Source organism: Erithacus rubecula (assembly GCF_903797595.1).
Source record: "Erithacus rubecula genome assembly, chromosome: 3".
NCBI classification, from domain to species: Eukaryota; Metazoa; Chordata; class Aves; order Passeriformes; family Muscicapidae; genus Erithacus; species Erithacus rubecula.
In genome coordinates, this window is record NC_136689.1 from 134746083 (window position 1) to 134766558 (window position 20476).

At 47.0% G+C, this 20476-nt stretch overlaps 1 protein-coding gene across 1 annotated transcript in view; it reads right to left on the reverse strand.

The window, feature by feature from the left end:
• The window catches only part of EXT1 (exostosin glycosyltransferase 1), a 175893-nt gene extending 156823 nt beyond the window's left edge, over positions 1-19070 (reverse strand). Inside the window, exon 1 of the mRNA XM_079301805.1 lies at positions 17555-19070. Within this exon, the coding sequence (XP_079157931.1) occupies positions 17555-18501 (947 nt within the window). The 5' untranslated portion in view covers positions 18502-19070. The remainder of the gene's footprint in view (positions 1-17554) is intronic.
• Positions 19071-20476: the final 1406 nt, after the last annotated feature.

Genomic DNA, 20476 nt, shown 5'->3' on the forward strand with positions numbered 1-20476 from the left:
CTTTATTCCCACATCAAACACCCAAAATGCTATGCCACTTGACTCTTACTGCCCTGTAATTAAAAATAGTCAAGATGAGAGTAGCCAATATCCATCTAAGCTTTCATGATCAACCCACAGACTTAAGGTCAAATAAAGAAAACACTGTATGGGGATACTTACCAGCACTACCTGCATTACAGGCAAACTGGACATTAATCATTAAGTTCTAGATTTTCGCCTTTTGTAACACAGAAATTAAGTCAAGATTATATAAACAGCTGGCTAATAATAACAATAACCCAAACCCAACCTCTGGCTACAAACATAGTTGCAACTGGAAGCTTTCACTTACTGTCCTAAACAGTCAAACACAAAAATCTGGACCCTTCCTCCCCATGCTTTAAATATTTGGTCCAGGCCATTCCCAACTTTTCCCTTTTAGCATTCCCTAAGAAACAGCTACTCTCACTGACCTACTATTGCTAGACATTCAGGCTCAGCTATGGATAAAGGCCAGAGGGGTAGCATGAGTATGCAGAAGAGGATCTGGCAACAGGAATCTTGTGAAACCTGAGCTTCATCTTCTGTTCTGCATCAGCTTCCAGGGAAACCTCAGTGAGTTGCTTGGGGCTGCCACCTCCTAAAACCCAGCACCTTGGGCAACAATAGCATACAGTGCCTCCCACCCTTCCCTTCAGCCTGCTCCTCTAGGCCAACTCAACCACACGTGGGAAGATGCCATCACTGTCTCTCATATTTGGGCTGACACCCTGAATGCAATGAGAGCCCAAAGGAATCACCTCCCAGTAAACGTAAATCACAGACAGCCTTTTGTTTCCCCAAACCACAGTCCCAGGCTTCTGGGATCAGCCTTCCAAACACCCAACTCAGTAAGCATCAAGCATGAGGACACCACTTCCATTTCTGCCAAAGCAACCACAGCCCATGGTGTGATGTGTGCACTGGCCTTGCTTCCTGCCTGGAGGACGCTTGCTTGATCTAGCTAAAGCAGACCTGCTACAAGAGATTACATCCATCCTGATACAAAGTCTGGAGACACAACATTCCTTGTGCAGCATATCTCAGTGACCCTGGCTTTGGAGACCAATTCCCAGCTGGAGATCATACGGCTGTGGTAGTGATGCCTGTTCCATCTGCACCATTGATGGGTCATGGTCACACCTGACCCCACAGACACGCTTTTATTCAAAAAATCTTTGAGTCAGCTTTACTTCTTCCTTGCAGGGGTTGCAATGGTGTCTTCCCCTTAAGTCTCTCAAGTCTCCCATTCATGTCTTGTTTTCTGAAAAGCACAGCTGAACTCAAAAGCTCTCAGAACACACAAACCTCCCAGGGCTACAGCCGCAGACATTTTGGACCACTCATCCTCCTGCACCTCCAGCCAAGAACCACACAAGGAAGTCCCCTGCTAGGTGTGAGATTGCAGAAGCTCTGAAATCCCCCTTTCCTGATAGATCTACTGCCAGCTCCAGAAGAGCCAGGAGATCCCCTGCCTGCCCAAGCTCAAAGGAAAAACATGGAATAGTTTGAAGTTGATGTTTTAAGTGTAAGAGAGCAGATATATTCAGTGTGTGTCATACTTCCTACAAAGAGTCTTACAAGTGACTCAAGCTGCCCTAAGTGAGTTCAAGCCAGCCCTTTCTTCCCCCCTTTTTCATCCTGCTTCTTTTCACAGGACCACACTCATAATGATGGAAAAGTTTGAGTTAGAAGTGTCATCTACATAAAGGTTGCCTAGATACTTTGAAGATGCATGCCACAGGATGTGTGCAAATAACAGGATTTCACTTTACGTTGCATTTAAAAGAAAATGTGCCAAAAGCAATCACTCTGCACACAATGGGTAAGGGAACAAATGAGTCCATGCCACACTGATAGCAGGACTGAAGCTAAAGGGCTCACACTGTTTGCACTGGTAAAGAAAAACCCAATTATTCCCGAGAAATAAGAAGTCAGAATCAGAAGCCACCCAAACATTTAAATTCAATTCTTTTGCTGTCAATGCAAAGCCACACTGGTCTCAGAACATTCTGGAGAATTAAGAACCAGCAAACCTTCCAGGGAGATATCTCCCTACTCTACACCTAAGTGAAGCAATACCCTAGATAAAAAATACAACAGTTGAATTCCAGACTTTATATGAAAAAGTAAATGGAACATTATATACTGTGTGGGGTGACAAACATCTCAGACCATTTGACTTGTAGCCAGACTCTGCAGCCTCTGACAGACATAGGACATTTAGCTTTTAGGTTAAATGAGACTCTGGTGCAAAAGGATGCATTTACACATCAGCCTGCAATGTGTAATCCATCCCCCACTTCTCAGGCTTCTGTTTGAATAGATCAAAGACTTCTGGCCATGGAAAGCAGCATCACATAAGGCAGTCGGATGCTTCCTAACACCTCCCCTGCTGCTGCTGGCCATGCTCTGGCTGAGGACTCTGAGCAGCCACAACAGTGCTGTTAAACAACTGAAGTCAGCAATAAGCAGATTACACCAGTATCCCCAGATATAATGAATAAAAAGCATATTTCAAGAAAGATATATTTCAAGGAAATTCCTTCAATACAGGGCAGCAGCAGCTCAGCACATGGCCATGCCCAGGCACGGCTGCTCCCAGAAAGCAGGACTTGTCAATGGAGCAACTCCTTGCCCCAGCAGTGGGTTTCTACACCTGGGGCTGCATCAAGGCAGCCTCTGCAAAACAAGACACAGGGAATGAGGCACTTGAAGAAAATTCTTCTCTCTTAAGTGCTATCATTTGACAATTTGTTATGTGCTCCCAATCCCATTGTTTCTGAGACTTAGAAAACAAATGCAGCCACCCATCAAGACTCAAAATTACAAGGCTTGTCTTGCAGAGAGAAAGCACTACCTAAGTCATATCTGGTTTTGAGAAGGCTACAATTCACCAAAAAGCTGAGCAAAGCTCTCTTCTGTCACTTCAATTAATTGTGCACAGAAGAACAGAATTGAAGCAAACATATTCCAAAGCATGCTGAAGTTGAAGGTGTGTTGCAGCCCCACAGCTTTCAGCTTTCATTATAAAAAAGTAGAATCTTGCTTACTACTATTTTAAAGAAAAATTTAAAAGTAGTAAGTTTGGACTGGGAGTTTTCTAAAAGAATTTGGTTTCCACAGTTCATCTTTAGACAGCCATAAACCGCTCATGTCTCACCTAACATCTAACTGGTTTAAATGATCTGGTTTCACTTTTTCCTCAGAGCATGTGGTGGCAGGCAGGGCTTTGCAGGGTTACAGCAAACCAAAGACAAGCAAAATGGCAAAACTGCCCACAAACAAAATAGTAAGCATCAAATCTAAGGTGAAATGAGTACAATTAGCTCTTCAGAACTGCTGAATCCTGTGCTGGGACTCCTGACAGCTGCTGGAGGTGGATCAAGCCAGCAATGCTCTGAGAAATGAGCAGTTCAAGTCTGTTCAGTAATGCAGTGAGGGCCAAATCAAGGAATCCTACACACATCCAAGCATGAGCATGGACCCATGACACTTTGCACACTGCCATGGATGAGCAGCATGCAGAAAGGGCTCAAACCCAACTTTAAGTCTTACAGCTCAGAAATACTGAATTGTTTGTGTATCCCACAGATTTACTTCCCTCTTACTTTACCAAAGCTTTCAAATAAAACTTATTGTTTGTAAGGGAAGGACTTCTAAAAGGAACAGAAAGACTATTCTCACCTCTAGAGACCCAGTAGTGCTATCCTGTATATTCACACCACCTCCTACCTTTTAAATCAGGGTTCTGAACACTGTAATAACTGATTCTATGTTAATCTGGAGAGGGGCTAAACCATCTTACAACTAGACAAAAACAATGCAGGAACAAGCTCATTCCTAGGCTTATAAAACAAGCCTTTACAGATAATTATGTTTTATTAGTTTTCATTTTATGAGGATTGTGTTATACGAAACAAATACCAGATGCCTATTTGTTGCATTTGGGGAGAGGCGGAATCTCCGCAAGCATTGCTGTAAGCAGCCCTGCTTTTAATTAAATACAATAAATGCATAAAAATTAATACTGTTGGGAGCCAGCAGGTAGGAAGTAAATGAATGAACTGTAGCTGCTGCAAGACTCCCTCCCCTCCAGGCTGCTGCAGCAAGAGCAGAGCCACTCACCAGCCTATTGCTTAGGGCAGGAGCTCTCTGACCAAGGCTTCTTACACATTTCCCTTTCATACATTTCCATTAATGCCAAACTTTGCAGGTAACCAAAGCTTAAAAAGAAAAAAAAAAAAAAAACAAAGGAGAGATGACGTAAGCAGGATTTAATGCTACTTTTGTTAAAGAGACACCCATGTACTCAGCCAGGAAAATCTGCAAATAAAGGTTAAGTTCTTAAAGATGGAGAAAAAGAAGATACAAGGCAAGGAGGTGTAAAGAGATTTCTGGACACCTTAAATCAACTATCCAAAGCCTGACATACCATTTCACTGTTCACTTGCCAAACTCATACAAAACACTCCCACACAGCCTGGCAGAGGGTGCAGGACAGGCCTCTATACCTGAGATGAACAACATGCCATCTGAAAGATGTGGACACAACCAGAGGGAAGCACACAAAGCATGACCCATAGCAAGCAAAAATGGGAAGCAGTTCCTAAAGGACAGCAGAACACAGCCAACTTCCCAGCAACTACCAGATGTCAGCTATCAACTCCCCTAGAGGCACCCCTATGAAATCTATTTCCCATTTTCAATGGTGATTTCCTTTTTCATTTCAATTGCATTATGGGGTGCCAATTGCAACCATGGGGTGACAATAGACACTTCTTTACTTAAGGATGACACCGCTCTACATTGCAAACCCAGTTTTCAACATTGTGTCTGATAATACTTTAAAGTTCTGCAGAAGAGACAAGTTTTGCAGACAGGATCTCACTGCACTGGGGAAACAACTTCCTTTTTTTTTAAGGAGAGATTTTTAAGACATGGTGCAGCGATAAATGCAAGGTAAACAGTAGTCGGATGGTTTCCATGCTTTGCTGCTCATTTTCAGGTTTCCATCTGTTCTATTTATCAAAGCTGAGGATGGGTCTCTTCTATTATCCTCCACCAGTGCATATCCTTAACCTACTTTCTAATCAATTCTGTTGACAAATATTCATTAAATTCCATACTTTATTGGCCCAGTCAGTTAATTGTAAGACCACGGTACCACAAGCTGCAATTACAGTAATCAGTGCATTGATTATTGTGAAACATGTTACTCTGAGACCAAAGTTAAAGTAAGAACTATTGCTAAAACCAGTAACTACACCAACAGAGCATCCAGGGATCACACCATTATCTCTAAATTCTTCAATCACCAGTTTTAGACCCAAACAATACACATAATTTCACTGGGAATTATTTTACTACGACCTGTGTCATAAAGAACTTTTATTAAAAATGAAAGAGTATAAAAAAATCTTGCTAGAAAGGATTATTATTACAGGCCATCAGAAATAGCTAAAAGATGAAAACCTGTTGTCACTGCAATTCACTAATGTTGTGATACAGAAAGTCAAGAGACAAGTGCCCTTTTTTTTTTTTTTTGTTCTCAGGAACAGTAACTGAAACAGGCTTCAGCAAGCAGTGAGAAGAGTCAAAAATGGCAGGGGCAGAGTGCAATGATTTTTTGACACCTTTAGCACAAACAGTTAAGACAAGGTCCCCCTGCACAAACACAGAGCAAGAGTCAACCCAGACCTTAGGGTGCTCAGCTGCTGAGCTCCACAGCAAAGACAAGAAGAAGATCTGAGGAGAGGCAACAGCTGAGAAAATAGCCAGCCCCACAGCTAGCTCCATGTCAAGAGACATGCACAGAGTTAAGAGATGAGTTAAGAGTTTGTGGCTTCTACTGAGCTGAACTCCAGACTGGGTGCAGAGCTCAGGAGGCAGCACCCACCTGTGGCTGAGCAAGGGGTGCAGGCTTGCCCCAGCCAAGGGGTCCCTTGACTACATGGGCTCAGGGTCTCTGACCATGCAAGGTCCAGCTGGGGACAACCAGATGCTGCTCATCCTGCCCACAGCAGCCTGAAATAACATTTACAGGCAGATGGGACAGTAAGGTGATGGGCTACCCTCAGCTGAAGGTGAACAGCCACCTCCTGTTATCCACAGCTATGGCACTTGTCTCCTTACACACCACATCTGCAAAAGCCATACTCCAAGGAACAAAGCTAAAATTTTATTACTGGTCTCTGCAAGTAAATGTTGGGAAGGCCGTAGAAAAGTAATTGCATTTGTGTGCGCGTGAACTCACAAATTAACCCCAGGAACTCTGTTTATGGCAGGGGGGTCATTTACAAGGAGAGGTGAGAGCAGCAAGCACACGTACCCTGACTTTGATGTGTCACCCACCTGCCTTCACACAGCTCCAGCTCCTTGTGTGCTTTGATTACTCGAGCTTTCCCCGCCACCGCCTCGCTCAGCTGCTTTCATCTTGCCACAACAACAGCGCCATGAGAAGAAAGGGGGAGAGGGAAGAGGGTGAGAAAGAGAAATAAAGAGAAAGAGAAAGATTTGGGGCTGGAAAAGTCAGCTTGGTAGTGGTACCTGGAAAGAACTGACATGCTGTCAAGCAGAGATGAAAGCACTAGAAATAAGGGATGTGTCACACACTTATTAAAATGGTGGCATAATTCTAATAAGAAAAGCACATTTTTGGCACCTCCCGTGAAAGAGCCACCCAACAATCTAGGACGGCTAAATTCAGCACCATTTTTATCTTTTGTCAAATATGCATAAAAGCTTCTGAAGAAAACTGTCCAACACAAAACTGTAACAAAAAGTATTTCAAAATCTTACTTTAACTGATCCACAGGCCAGACTGACCATCAAATCTGAAGTGATGGCAAGCAGCGAAGAGAAACCTAACACCAGCTTGAAATAAACTTGCAAAACTGTAGTAAAAGAAGTAGGCAGGGAAAGGGGATGAAAAACAGTTAGAAAAATGCAGGACTGCCTGAAATATTTCCCTATCTTCAAAAAATGTCGCCTTGAAATTCCTACCTGCTTCATTCACCTTGCTGCTATCAGATTTTTTATTATCCTCAGTTTTGAGAATTTGTCTGGCACTTAGTATGCAGGAGCAGTGCACAGGAATAGATCCTGCTGCCATAGATAATGCGGTTCTAAGGGAAACCCATCAATTGTTAATGGCCATGCAAATTGTTGAAACTAGAGAGTTATTCACAGTTATCTCACTGTGATTTGGTAAGTGTCCATGCCTGATGTGATCACTCACTTGATATATTATTCCATTACAATTCAAGTAGTAGTCTTAGCTTTTGGGTTTAGAGAAAAAAAATGTGTAAGGGAGTGTGGAAGGGTGAAGAGATGTTATTTGTTTTAAATTATTTTAAACAGTCACACACACCTTCTTATGTAAAGTACGATAAATCCCTTCCTGCGACTACAGTCATGCCTTATTGAAACATTTAAATCCCTCCGATCAGAAACTAAAGGAGCTTAGCATGCAACTTTAGACCATGATCCTGCAAAGCACTTTCTTATGTTTCAACCATACACATGGAGCACATGTCCTTTGTGGCACTGGATCTTCCAGCTGGAGTTCACACCGTTTTACAATTTCTGATCAGGGCTTTCTACTGCTTATGCAAAAATTTGCTGGCATTTAATAAGCTACAGGCATCTCCTCAAATCCATAATGCATTCACTCTCTCTTGCAGCAGCAACCTACTGATCATTAATTTTCAGCTTTATTGCAGCTCCAACATATCAGCTGCTTTTTTTTCCTTTTTTTTTTTTTGCATCTTGTCTGAGATTTATTACTCTTAGCAAAGTGTACTTTAGTTTATTCTATTTTGTTTGCTGATTTTTAAACTGCCCTTAAGGGGGAAGTGTTACTCTTCTTTATAAAATAATTCTGAAATCACAGTATTAAAAAATAAATCCTATAATTACGTTTCCCATTAGGATTAGATAAATTACATTTAATTAAAAGAAAAATCTGCTCACACCCAGCACAATGGTTGGTGGCAAACTCAGAAGATTAAACATTCATGTGTTTATCTTCCTGAAGCAGCTGATTGAGTCTATGAGAAGACACACCAAAACAAGCCTTCAGAGATATAAACCCAGACATTCTAACAAAAATTTGTCCTTCCCTTCAGACAAAGATTCTGATTGTTAGAAGCAGCCTCTGAATTTATTCTTGACTATTGCAAAAACTACAGTTCTGATGGGCTTTATGGCAGTAACACACTGAACTACCTGACTGCACCAGGAATTCCACAATAGTGATAAAATGTCTGCAATTATTCGCCAGGCAAAAACTAGTATCAGAGGTCAAGATCTTCTAGGAGAACAAAGAAAAACAGGATTCCTTCCCAAACACTGCCATGCTTCCTGTCTCCCACATTGCTGTTGGTCAGGTGATGTTCTCCATCAGCCTGAAGGCTGCAGGGGTCATAACACACACTACAGCTCTAGCAAACTATTTATACCATGCTCCTTTTTACAGCCTTAGAGAACTAATTATTAACGGGGCAGGATCCCCCACGGATACCCTCAGCAAACACTACGGTATGCGATTTTCCTTTAGGAATTTACTGCTACGTGCTGGCCGTCAGCATCACGCTCTCAATTTTGTTTAGGAGCTGAAGAATGATTGATCTTATTGATTTGTGTCAACAGTCTGACATGGTCATATCGACCAGCTGTAATTTTGTAGGAGGAGCTGGGAAGGGAACTGGAGATTGCATTCTCTGTTGCACATCATCCTGCCTGAAGAGAAAATGATGTTAGAGATGCTGGTACAGCCATCGACAGGACCGCACTGGGACTGGAACCGACACAAGTGAGCAACGAGAGATTTCCCACCACCGTGTTTACAGCAAATCCACTGCTAAACACCCAAATGTATAATTATAATCTATTACAATTATGCAAAGAAGTAACATTTCAGAAAGGCCTTCTCATTTCCCATTCTTAGCATTGAATACTTTTGTTTTGCAGCCAATCAACTAAATTAGCCCTAATTCTGTTTCATTCATAAGCACAAAGAGGATATTAGAGGGGGAAAAAGTGAATAAATGGGAAATTCACTTAGGAACCCAGGAATTATTTTGTTTTCATGTATTTCTGGACTAGAAACCATCATGGAGAAATAAGTCAACTTAGAGAAGCTTTACTGAATTTGCTAACTGCACCACAGGAGACCTTGCAGGAGTGATCAGGAACAACAGTGCTTCAGTGCCTGGAAAAGCAGTGGTCTTTGGTAGCAGCTGAGTGAAACAAAGAGAGTTGAAAGGTTCATATACCAAACATGTCCTGGCCCAGGACAAATCAAACCCCAAAAAAGCTTTAGAGGCTATATGCCCTCATCAGACACACAGAGAAGAGCTGCTTTATACTGCTTCTGACAACTGCCACCTTTCATTGGAAAATCATTTTAGACCTATGCTCACTAATACTCCCTGAGAAGGGGATACAAAAAACATAAATTAGTAGTATTTCTGTTTTACACAGGCTCTAAACATTATAAAGCACTAAAGTAAGCCCCCCAAACGCTTAGAAAAACAAAAATACTTCTTTCCACTTTAAAAGCACATGGAAATGGAAGCCTGATTTAGCCAATACAAACATCCCACCTGTACCACCTTACAGGGAACACCCATTTAACATCCTAGCCAAGGAGATAGCACTAAACCACCCAAAAAACCAAAGCTAAATCTCAGCAAAAGCTGGTGGGAGAGACGAGTGTGGAAACACAAAATGTTTAAAGAAAACAGCCTCTTCTTTCTCCTGTTACTGAGCAAGCCTAACCCTCCTGACTGGCTTACAGTTATGTTTTCTTATTCTAAGAAACTATAACATTTTAGGAAGTTAGATTGCATTGGAAAGCCATCAGCCTGGCAACAGTCATACCAGTTTTTTCCCAGCAAAGCAGTTGAAACACAACATTTTGCTGAGATAGGGTGTGTTGTTTCTTAAAACATTACTTGCCCCTTCTCATGTGAAGCTAATCTCTTCTCTTTCGTTCTCATTAGGAATTCATTTCTTAAACTAGTTTATTCTCCACCACAGCAGTATGCTGATCTCTCACCTCTTAGCTTTCAATACCCTTGGCAGGCTATGTGACACCTGTGCCACAATACCAGGATAGTTTCTACCCATGCATGGCTGTCAACTGTTAAAAATTATAATTTGTTATGCAAATAGAAGAAAGGACTCCCACCATTCTCTGGCTGAGATCTTTAATTGGTCCTGCAACAGCTCCCTGCCTTCTCCAGAGCTCTGGGGATGAGTTGTATCAGCACTACATAGAATCAATGCTCCCTGCAGTTGACTGAGGGAGGAGGCTCCTAAATTAAGGGCAAAACAGTGATTATATGTCCTGTTTCTTCCTGAAATTTGGACTGAAAAAAAGAGCAACACAAAGCCTCACATAAAAGTACCGTATAGCTGGATGAACAGAAGAAGAGGAACAAATCTATTGCTCAGTATAAACCACAAGGTTTTGAAACCTGTATGTCCCTAATACCTGGCAATGTGGAAAGGTGCAGAACATTAAATATAACCTGAAGTCATATATACATTCCCACAGGCTAAACTAATATTTGTATGACATGAGACAAAAGTGTAAATCTTTCATCGTTGTCTAGATACAGTCCAGTCCATGAGAAGTCAGTCACCTTGATGCCTTGGGTTTTAGCTTTCATATTTTTCAGAATCTCTGCTGCTCAGTGTGTAACTCTGCAACTTCATATCAGGTAACTTCTCTTCACAGGGTAGTCAGACAAAACAATCCCTTCCTAGCTAAAGAATCAAGGACAAATGGTACCCAAAAAGCATAAACAACTGCGAGGTAAACAGAGCAAGCCAGGGGGCTTATACTTCATAGCCTGGGGCTGTAGTTGGATAATTGACCCCCATACATGGATGAACCAAAACTTATAAAAGCGTAAAAACTCGTGACCAGGATCCATCTTGGATTTGATTTTGGTGTAGTCCCAGCTGGGCTCCTGCACTGCCCAAGGCGTATCCTTTCAATAAATACATATTTAATTCCTTTTGCTTTGCCTCGTCTCTGTTCCAGGTCAGCCTTTCCAGGCAACAACCTTAGCAGCTTGGAACACAGCATTTCACTCCATACACAGGCAGACAGTTGTCCATGTACCTACCAATTATTCCTCTCTGGTTAGCAAAATAGTTTGTTTACCCAAGACCACAAAACTCCGTGGATTTTCTGAAAGAAACCCTTCAGAGAGAAAAGGAAAACAATCACAGATAATACTCCAGAAATCATCAGATTACAGCACATTCTCTTGACTCACATCTGTTGAGTAAATAAGTGCTTCGTGCTGACCAGTTTCATTTACCTCCCTCTCCCACAAGCAGCTGCTGGTTTACTTTCCAGTGGGCTGTTCCAGGACTGTATGTGGGGCAAAAGGATTATCTCCAGCAGTCAGACCAGCAGTGCTTTTTGCTCAGGTTTGTCTCAAGCTGGAAGTGCTCTTGTTCAATCCTATTCTCCCAGCAAGATGCACTACACAGATGTACAGATGTAAACAGGCCCACAGCTAAGAGCACCCTCAAGGCAGCAGGGAGGAGCAGGCAGCTCCTGCAACCGACAAGAGAACTCCAAATTCAGCCACCCCTCTGTATTAGGAGCAGTTTCAGTGAAGCTTACTTTAGGCCACTACAAAATGACTTGCAGAAGTTAGACTTTGCCCTGTGAAACACCCAGCCAGTGAGGGTAAGAAGGCAGGAGCACCAAGGGATGCTCTGTAGCACCTTCTTGGTGAGGCCACCCCCCTGGAGGCAGAAGAGGACTTCCTCTTGCCAAAATAGGTAACTGGAACTGTTACTCTTAGCTCAGTCCTGATCTGGGTTCAACAAGTCCTTAAAAAATTGCTTGTTTCCAGATTAATTCTATGTGAAATGATAACTCAGATAATTCTTTTCTTTGAATTTTGTTCAATCATCAAGTGTCTCTTCAATGATGCGTATTCATTGTTAAACTATCCTAGATCAACTTTCCTAGGCAGGAAAAATAAAAGCAGAGCCTCTCTAGCTGTGAAATCTGTGTTCACATACATTCTGCAGGCAGAAAACACCTGCTGCAGACCAGGTCACCCACCTATTATAACGCTTTGTCACCACACAGCCTTGTATGAGATGCTTCACAGAAAGACAAAGAAAGGCCTGGGGCAACCAATTATAATAATAACAACTCACCCCACAAGAAAACTTAATTACTTGAGGTTAGGAGGGTGCTTGGTTTAAGGCCCACGGGCAGGGTGGGCTCCAGTGCCAGGGCCTGACCCTCCCCACGCGGCAGCGCCCGGCGCTGCTGGGGCAGGGACACGGAGCCACCGCTCCCAGCCTGTGCCAGAGGGAAGAGCCTGTGCCAACAGCCAGCCTGAGGATTGCCCGGCTGCCTGGGAGCTCAGCTCCTGCCAGGGCATCAGCCTGCAGCCCCTGGAAGCTCCTACCCCTCAAGGCCCTACTTGCATTAAATCAGCATCAACAGGCACGTAAGGACACTACAATAAATACTGAGAGCAAGAGGAAGAACGCAATAGAGCAAGTCCTATATTCTTAGACGTCCATTAAAGCTTTGTTATTTACCTGCTTACTGCATTTTGGATAAATGTATTGTAAACTAGGCAAATTGCCAGTTTCTCAAAAATCAATATTAAAAAGTAGTCTGGTGGGGACAGGTCTCTGTAGGAGCCAAGATACTCTGGGAAAATGCCCAAGCGCTCTCAGTAGTTTTTGAGTTTTATCCAAGCTCCCAAAACAGCCTGGTGACACACAAGATGCATTGACTGGTTCCCATCTCATTTCAGATGTCCTGAACACCAGCCACTCTGAACCCGATTTCTCAGACCTGTTCTAAATAGCTGCAAATGAGCTGACTTGTGAAGGCTTTCAGATAATTCAAAAAATAATCCAGTGAGTGATTAAGTGTAGCATTTACATTTGTGTTTTAATACAATACACGGAAGCTCAGTATATTAAAAATACAAGAATTTCACCTTTGTTTGAAACGTGCACATACATGCACATGGAGTGTTCACATTATCACCACATGTTGGATGGGCAAGCCTAAGCCTTACTTCACATTCTCATGCCAGTCTGCTGAGTGGCAAAGTCATCCCTCACGTGTACTTCTACCACTTCTTTCCTTCAGTATGTGTATTTTATTCCTAGTGGGAAGGAAGCAAAACTAAAACTTGCTTTTCTTCCCATTCTCCACCTATTGCATGACTGTGACCTTTACTCATGATTTTCAAGGGTGGGAGGTTCAGCTGTGATTGGCACACATTCCACCAGTAGAGTGCACACCAGGTAAACCTACCGGGTGCCAGGCATCAATGAAAGTGTTCAGCTGGATATATTCTCCTGTGGAAGTACACATCCAACCCTGCCTAGTGCTACTGTGTGCCCTGCAGAGATGTCTCACCGGTATGAGCATGCAAGGTGCTGCTGCTCTCCCTCTTGTGCCAGCACCCAGCAGCCCCAGGAAGATCTGTGAGCTCCTTCCACAGGCTCCTCCTCCACTACCACATCCCTCCAACCTCCTCTGGCAGAAGTCCTGCGTGCTTTACCTTCCCTTCTCAGTTCAGTCATGATCACACAGGCTTTTTGAGCACTGACTAATCAAAAAACCTCATTATAAAGAACACTTCATTATGCTATTCATATAGCTGCTCACTTTTCTCTAAAAATATGGGGTTTTTTTCTCATTTTTCCTCCTCCATTCTACTCCTTTCTTCTTTTTATTTTCTTTTTTACTTCATTCTCATCATTAACTTTAGATATCAAGCATGGATGAGGAAAAAGTCTCCCTGAATGAGCTTCTGGTGAGACCTCATGTATTTTGATACTATCACTGCTACCCTCTCCATCTTCCAAGAGCAGGGTTGCTGGAGGTCAGGGGACATGCCACAGACATTATTTTACTTTCCTAGAAAGATCCTCATTTTGGTGCAAACCTCTTCTCTGCATCTGGCTTTACTAGAACATCAAATTTCTCCATTTCTTTTGGAATCCACAGTCATTTATATTACCTTCCAAAAAGTAATTATTTGGAACCAGTTAAGCCTGTATATGAATTCTGCCTTTGTTTAAAACACATTGTACATATGTATATATTTAGACTGTCATTAAATATTTAAGAGGCTGTCTTCAAACTTCAGCAGCAGCAGCTTTTATTCCCTTAACCCTTTGTGAAACAGAAAGCTTGAGGCTGAAATCTTATTGTGGAGGAATTCAGAAAGCCCAGCTGCCCTAGTGCTGGGTGACAAAGGCCAACTCTGACAACCAAGGACACTGTAAAGAAAACCAGAGGTTTTCTTTGTTTTCTTTTATATCCTGTTTGCTAGCAGTCTAATCATGATAATGTAATTCATTTTAGTTTGCCTCAGCTTTATCTGCTGAGATGCATAACTAGGATGCAAATTAATTAGCTGTGACATACAGATGAATCTTTCAATACAATTCACAGAGACAGCCAAATACACACATGCCCATCCCTCCTTACCCCAAACAAAGTAAGACACTCTACACATTTTTCCATAGGTCAGGAAGTCACCTTTCTTTGCTTTTTCAATCTCTTAGAGAGGAAACACCACATCCAGCAGACTGGTGGACCTCATGTGAGCCCAACACCAAATGTTACACCCTAGATGAAACTCCAGCAAAAGTAACTTGTGATCTGTACAGCCTCAAGCCCAACACCCCTACCCTGCTAACACACAAGGTTAGCACTTTTTAAAATCCGGTCACCTAAATTACCTGGCTTGGAAATGCCTCCAACCTAGACCAAATCATCATACATCACCCCAGTGAGTACTGGTATCTCAAGGCCAGCTCTCCATGGCCAGGGCACCTACACTACTGTACATGAAGTGATACAAGTATCACAGCAGAGGGTAGGAAAATCAGCGCAGAAAAGCACAATATGCAACTGCCAATTGTATATGGATATGCCAGTAGGCATATCCTGGAGAGTATGTTTTTCCTTCTTTTTGATTAAAACCTTGAGGATGCATTGTTAAATCCAAGCCCCAAACACCTCACAAGAGCCACTCTATGTGCAGTTTTCAAGGCCCAGATATATTTAGAGACACTTCTTTTCAAACACTACAGCCTCATTGATGATTGGATGCTGCTTTACGTGGGATGAAAAACAGTTCTTTCTACAGCTTTCATTCCTGAGTTACACATCAGCACAGAAGCATTTCAGCTGGACAGCTGTGTCATGCTACCTTGAGGATGTGACTGGCAGATTTTATAAAGGGAGTGGAGCACCAGGCATGGTCCCTATGGGCACTGAGGAGCCAGGGGCCGTGGCAGGATGCAGTGCTGGGAGAGCAGCAGATGGCACACTCGGCTGTGCATCGCTCCGAGGCACGAGTGAGAAGGGGCAGCACATTCTGCCAGGTGCCCTTCCTCCGGTAAGAGGCTGGGTCCAAGAGCTGCAGCATCTGCAGCTCTTCACTGGAGCAAACCCCTTCACCTCAGCAGCTTGACCACACACTGAGCCTGCTTCAAATCTTGGAGTAATCTTATTTTCTTGTCAGCATCAGTTTTTAGTTCCTGTCTTTTAACAGCAGCATTGCAATAAACGTTGAAGCCCCCCACCCCAGATAGAGCCACATCCTAGCAGCAAGTATGCTTTTTGTCTGAATAGCACGGCATACCAGTCGGATTCATGCTATCATACCCCCCGAGGGTCAGCACAGTAAGTGGCAAAGACACTTCAGGGGGAGCAGAGCTCACAGGGAAATGTCTTTTATTAGACCAAATGGCATAACTGTAAAAAAATTGACTCACATGAAACCACAGGCAGGTATGTTTGGTTTTATGACAACTTTACAGCACACACACACTGTTAGTATACAGCAAATAACCAGGATTTTTCCCATCTGTAAATTAGCTCCAATTGCTCAGAGCTAAAAACAAAAAACCAATACACCGTGAAAGGCTGCAATTGTCAGGTCTCCCTTCTTTCTCAAAGCATATATTCCCTGAAGGAGATCACAAGCCAAAGGGACTCCGGGTGACAAATAACATGAGCTTTGCTTAGTATCTCTACTGATCACCCAGCAATGATGCTGTACTGCTTCCACGTGTCCATTATTTCACCACTCACCCATCAGTTTTCTGAAAACGAATGGGATTAAAAGTCCACTGAGTATTTGCTCTGCTCTTGCCTCCCCCTCTGCAACAGAATTACAGCAACCAAAAGGTGAGCAGAGTTCACCCAGGCAGCTCACGCAGGCTTCCCGACTTTGCAATGCTGACCTTCCCGGTCTCTTCCCAACCCCCGAGGATAGTTTCGGTGGAGAAACAGCCAGCCAGTCGGAAATTTTCACCAGTATTAACGCCAATGTAGTTTCTTCCCAAATGCTCTCCAAAAGTATTTTTCCACCCACGTTCCCCCGTGCACCACAAAATGCTCCAGCCCTTGGCAGCTCTGGGTGCAGCTCCACTGCACATCACCCAGTGCTGTACGGCTGGTCTGTTTTAATTCAGTAATTCATGCTACCCAGGAAATATTCTCGTGTGAAAAACTTCATATACAGGCACCTATTCCGCAGCAAACATAGTGGTGGTCAGCATTTAAATGAACTAATCAGCTGCAAACGGCTTAGTCAGCATCGCAATCCTGGAGGTAATTCCCAGAAGCGATTTTCCCGGCAGCTATATATACAAACCTAAAAAGCAGACTGGAAGACAAGGGCAGCAGTACAGCCAGACAAAATCTGGCTTCATAGTGACATTACCAACAAATAAAAATGAAAGTCGATAAAAGGCAAGCAACCAGGCATTCACAGAAAGCACATGCTGAGCTCGCATCACTGGTGTATCCTCTCACACGTAAAAACCAGAAACTCAGACACAGGACACAAACACAGCCAACACTCCCTCCTTCTTTCTTTCTTTACTGATACTGTGCTGGTTTGAACTGAGAGAAAAAACACGGCAAGGCAAGTTACTGGCTTGTCTATGGAGATACAGAGATACAGGTCACGCCAGGCAATGCTTTTTGGAGAGCGTATCCCAGCCATCGCCCTCAGCAACCAACCCGCTTCGGGAGCCTGGCCCACATGCGACCTGGAGAGAGCTGAGGACTCGCACAAACTTTGTCTCAGGGCAGGGAAGGCACACGGCATCTGGCCTAAGAGGCGCTAGGGGGACAAAAAGCAGTGCCAAACGCCAGCGCATCCTTCAACAGCACCTCCGCCGCTGGCAGTGTTTGCAAAGCCATCAGGCTGCGGATGCAGGTCATCAGTGCCTGGGCAAGGAACGCCACGGCTGCAGGACACCGCATCGCCCTTCAGCAACATACCCCCGCCAGTGCCCGGCCAAGGCAGCACGGCGCCAGCCGCCAGCCTCACGGGTGACGGGAGAAGCCACCCACTCGCCCAAAGGAGCGATGAATGCCTTCCTGCGGCCACTGCCAGCGCACTGGCACACATCTGCTGGCATCTGCCCGGCGGCCCGGGCATGCCGGCATGCCCTGGGGATACAAGCACGGGAAGGGGCACCGCTCACTTACTTTTCGTATTCGGTGTTGTCTCGATCGCAGCGCGAATCCTTGTGCTTTTGCCAGTCTTTGCCATGCTTGCAGGTGGTCAGGAGGACAACATCCTCTCCGTTATGGACGTGATATAAGGCATTCCTGGTGTCTGACCCTATCCCCGTCAGGTACCTTTTCCCCTTGAATACCAACATGTACTTCCTGAGAGGAGGGATGGTGTTAAACCTCAAAAATCCCTTCTCCCCTCCTGTCCTAGGATGATCCTTAGAAAAGAGCGGGATAGAAACGTCAAAGTTGGGTCTGAAGTTTTCAGTACTGATGCTGGCTTTGGCCAGCATAGCCTGGCCAATGTCGAACCCCACATCCTCAGTGTAGTCGGGCCAGGTGCCGGAGTATAAATTAAAAATTAGGTGGTTTCTGCCGTTGTTCCACAGGTGGAGGCTCTGCACCTTGGAGCGGAGGTTGTGCACATACTGGGGCGAGAGCTGGTCTCGGTCCAGCGTGTCCAGGCTGAGGACGAAGAGGCAGGCCTGCCCGGGGTCCGAGGTATAGAACCGGGAGCCCTCGATAGCGGCCAGGACGTTTTGGTAGCTCTCGGCGATCTTCTCCCCCTTCTGCTGGGGGTACACGTAGACCTTGAAGCCGTTTTTCCGGCACTGGGCGAAGTCGAAGCAGGACTCCATGCGGCAGCGGCGCCCGCGGTAGAGGCCGGCGCTGGCGTCCCGCCGCTGCCGGGGGGAAACGCGCCCGCCGCCCTCGGGGCCCGGGCGCTCGGCGGGCGCGAAGGGCCGCAGGGCGTCGGGGAAGCGGGGCCAGGGCCGCTCGGCGCCGCCGGGGCGCGGGCCATGCCGGCTACCGGGCGGCGGGTGCCGTGCCGCCCGCAGCCGCACGCCTCCCAGGTAGAGCAGCAGGGCGAGACAGGTGCCGGCGGAGAGCAGCGTCAGGTAGCGTTTTTTGGCCTGCATGTGTCCGGCGGGGGTCCGGGGGGCTGCGGAGGAAGGCGGGGGCAGCCCGAGCTCGCCGGGCGCCGCTCTCAGCTCCGCTCCGCCATCTTCCCGCCGGCGAGCGCTTCAAACTCTCTTCGCCCACCTCCGCTCGGCGCCGTTCCCCAAGCCGCCGGCCGCGGCCGCGCATGTGGGCGACCGCCGCAACTTTCTCGCCGCCGGTGTCTCAGGGGCGGCGGGCGGCGGCCCGGCGGCGGCCCGGCGGGGCGCCCCGCATGCACTCAGGGCCGGCCCCCCGCGCGGGGCGGGCACCGGGCAGCGCCGCTCCCGCCTTCCCGCCGCTGCCGGCTCTCGGCTCCGCCACGCTCCCGCCCACCCCTCTCCGCCCCGCGCCGCCAGCCCAGCCCAGCCCAGCCCGGCCCGGCCCAACCCGCCGGCTCACAGCCCGCGGCCGCCGCGCCGCAGCCTGACGAAGCCCCGCATCGCCCGGCGCCCCACGCCTGGCCCCGGCGGCGCTCGCTCCTTGCCTCGCTCCCGCTGAATGGCCCCCAGGACGGAGCGGCGGCGGCGAGGACCCTCCTCCCTCTCTTTCTCCTCCTCCCTCTCTTTCTCCTCCTCCCTCTCTTTCTCCTCCTCCCGCTGCTGCTCGCCCCTCCCTCCTTCCCGCCTCCCCCGGGCCGCGGCAGCAGCGGCCGCCGAGCCCCGCGCTCGCCCACCCCGCCCGCCCGGGGCCGCGACCCCCGCCCGCCGCACCCGGCCCGCGCCGCCCCCGCCCCGGCCCCGCGCGCTGACCTCACCCCGCCGCGCACCCCGCGCCCCCATTGGCGGGCGTCACGTCCGGGGGGGCGGGGCTTCCGCCGCGCCCATTGATAACCCGCGGGCGGGGGGCGCCGCTGCTGGGGCGGTGTTGGGGATGCTCGGTCGGTGTCCTTTGGGCCGGTGCTCTCGGGACTGCCCCGCAGTGATATCCAGGGGGCTCCGCCTCGGGGGCTCTTTCGCCCCCTGCCCGTGCAGCCCTCAGCCCCCAGCCGAGGCTGCCCCGACCCGGCTGTCCGCCGGCAGTGCCGGCGCCGCCGCTGCCGCCCCCTGCCGAGTGCGGCGCCGCTATGCTGGAGCGGCCCCGGGGGAGCAGCCCCAAAACCGGGGCTGAGACCCAAACCCCAGTTCCGAGGCGCCTGGCGGCAGGCGCTGTGTGCGGTTCGAGCATTGCTGGGGCCGTGTCGCTGCCCCTCTCCCCGGCGGGCTGCTAGACGGTGTGATGAACGAGCTTCCTAAGCACCCGGCCATCCTTGCAGCTGCCTATTAGAGCTTAACCTCCTCCGCTCCCTGGCATTCAGTGCCGTGGCCGGCAGGCTGTGTGCTGGGAGAGCCCTCAGCGCTCGGGCAGGATGGCCTGTATGGCGAGCCCAGGCTGGAGGGGATGGCAGCAGCACAGCTGGAGGCCCCCGCTTGCTTTGGTACCCGCAGTGCTGGAAGGGAGGATTGCAGCACAGAATGTATCTGTCCTGCTAGCTCAGCAAATAAAAGTGGGGAAATTGCCTGCGATGGGCTTCAGGGTGCTTGCACAAGACCCTGGATGTCAAGTAACTATCCGATGCTAAGGCCTGTCCCGACGTGCTTTCCTTGTCACTCTATCCTACGTTAAAAGTGTAATGGACTTGCCTTCCCTGGGCTCAATCCCCTCTCCATCTGCCAGGTACAGAGGGCTCTTACACCACCCGAGGGACACAAACCTCGCATCAACCAAAAGCTTCCCTACCCCTGCGCTCTTCCATGCATGTCCCAGGAATGAGCTGAGGCTGCTGTTGTGTCCTTTCCTCTTCTCCCTGCACTGGTGCTGAGCTGAGGAGGAGAAATGCACCATGATGAAATGTGGTGAGAGCTTATTATGGAAGGACACGTTGCTGATAGAAAATCCCAGTCAGTCCTGTAGTTGGAGCCAAGAGAAGACAATTCCCTTAAAAATAATTTGCCTGTGGGGAAGATTGTTGCAGGA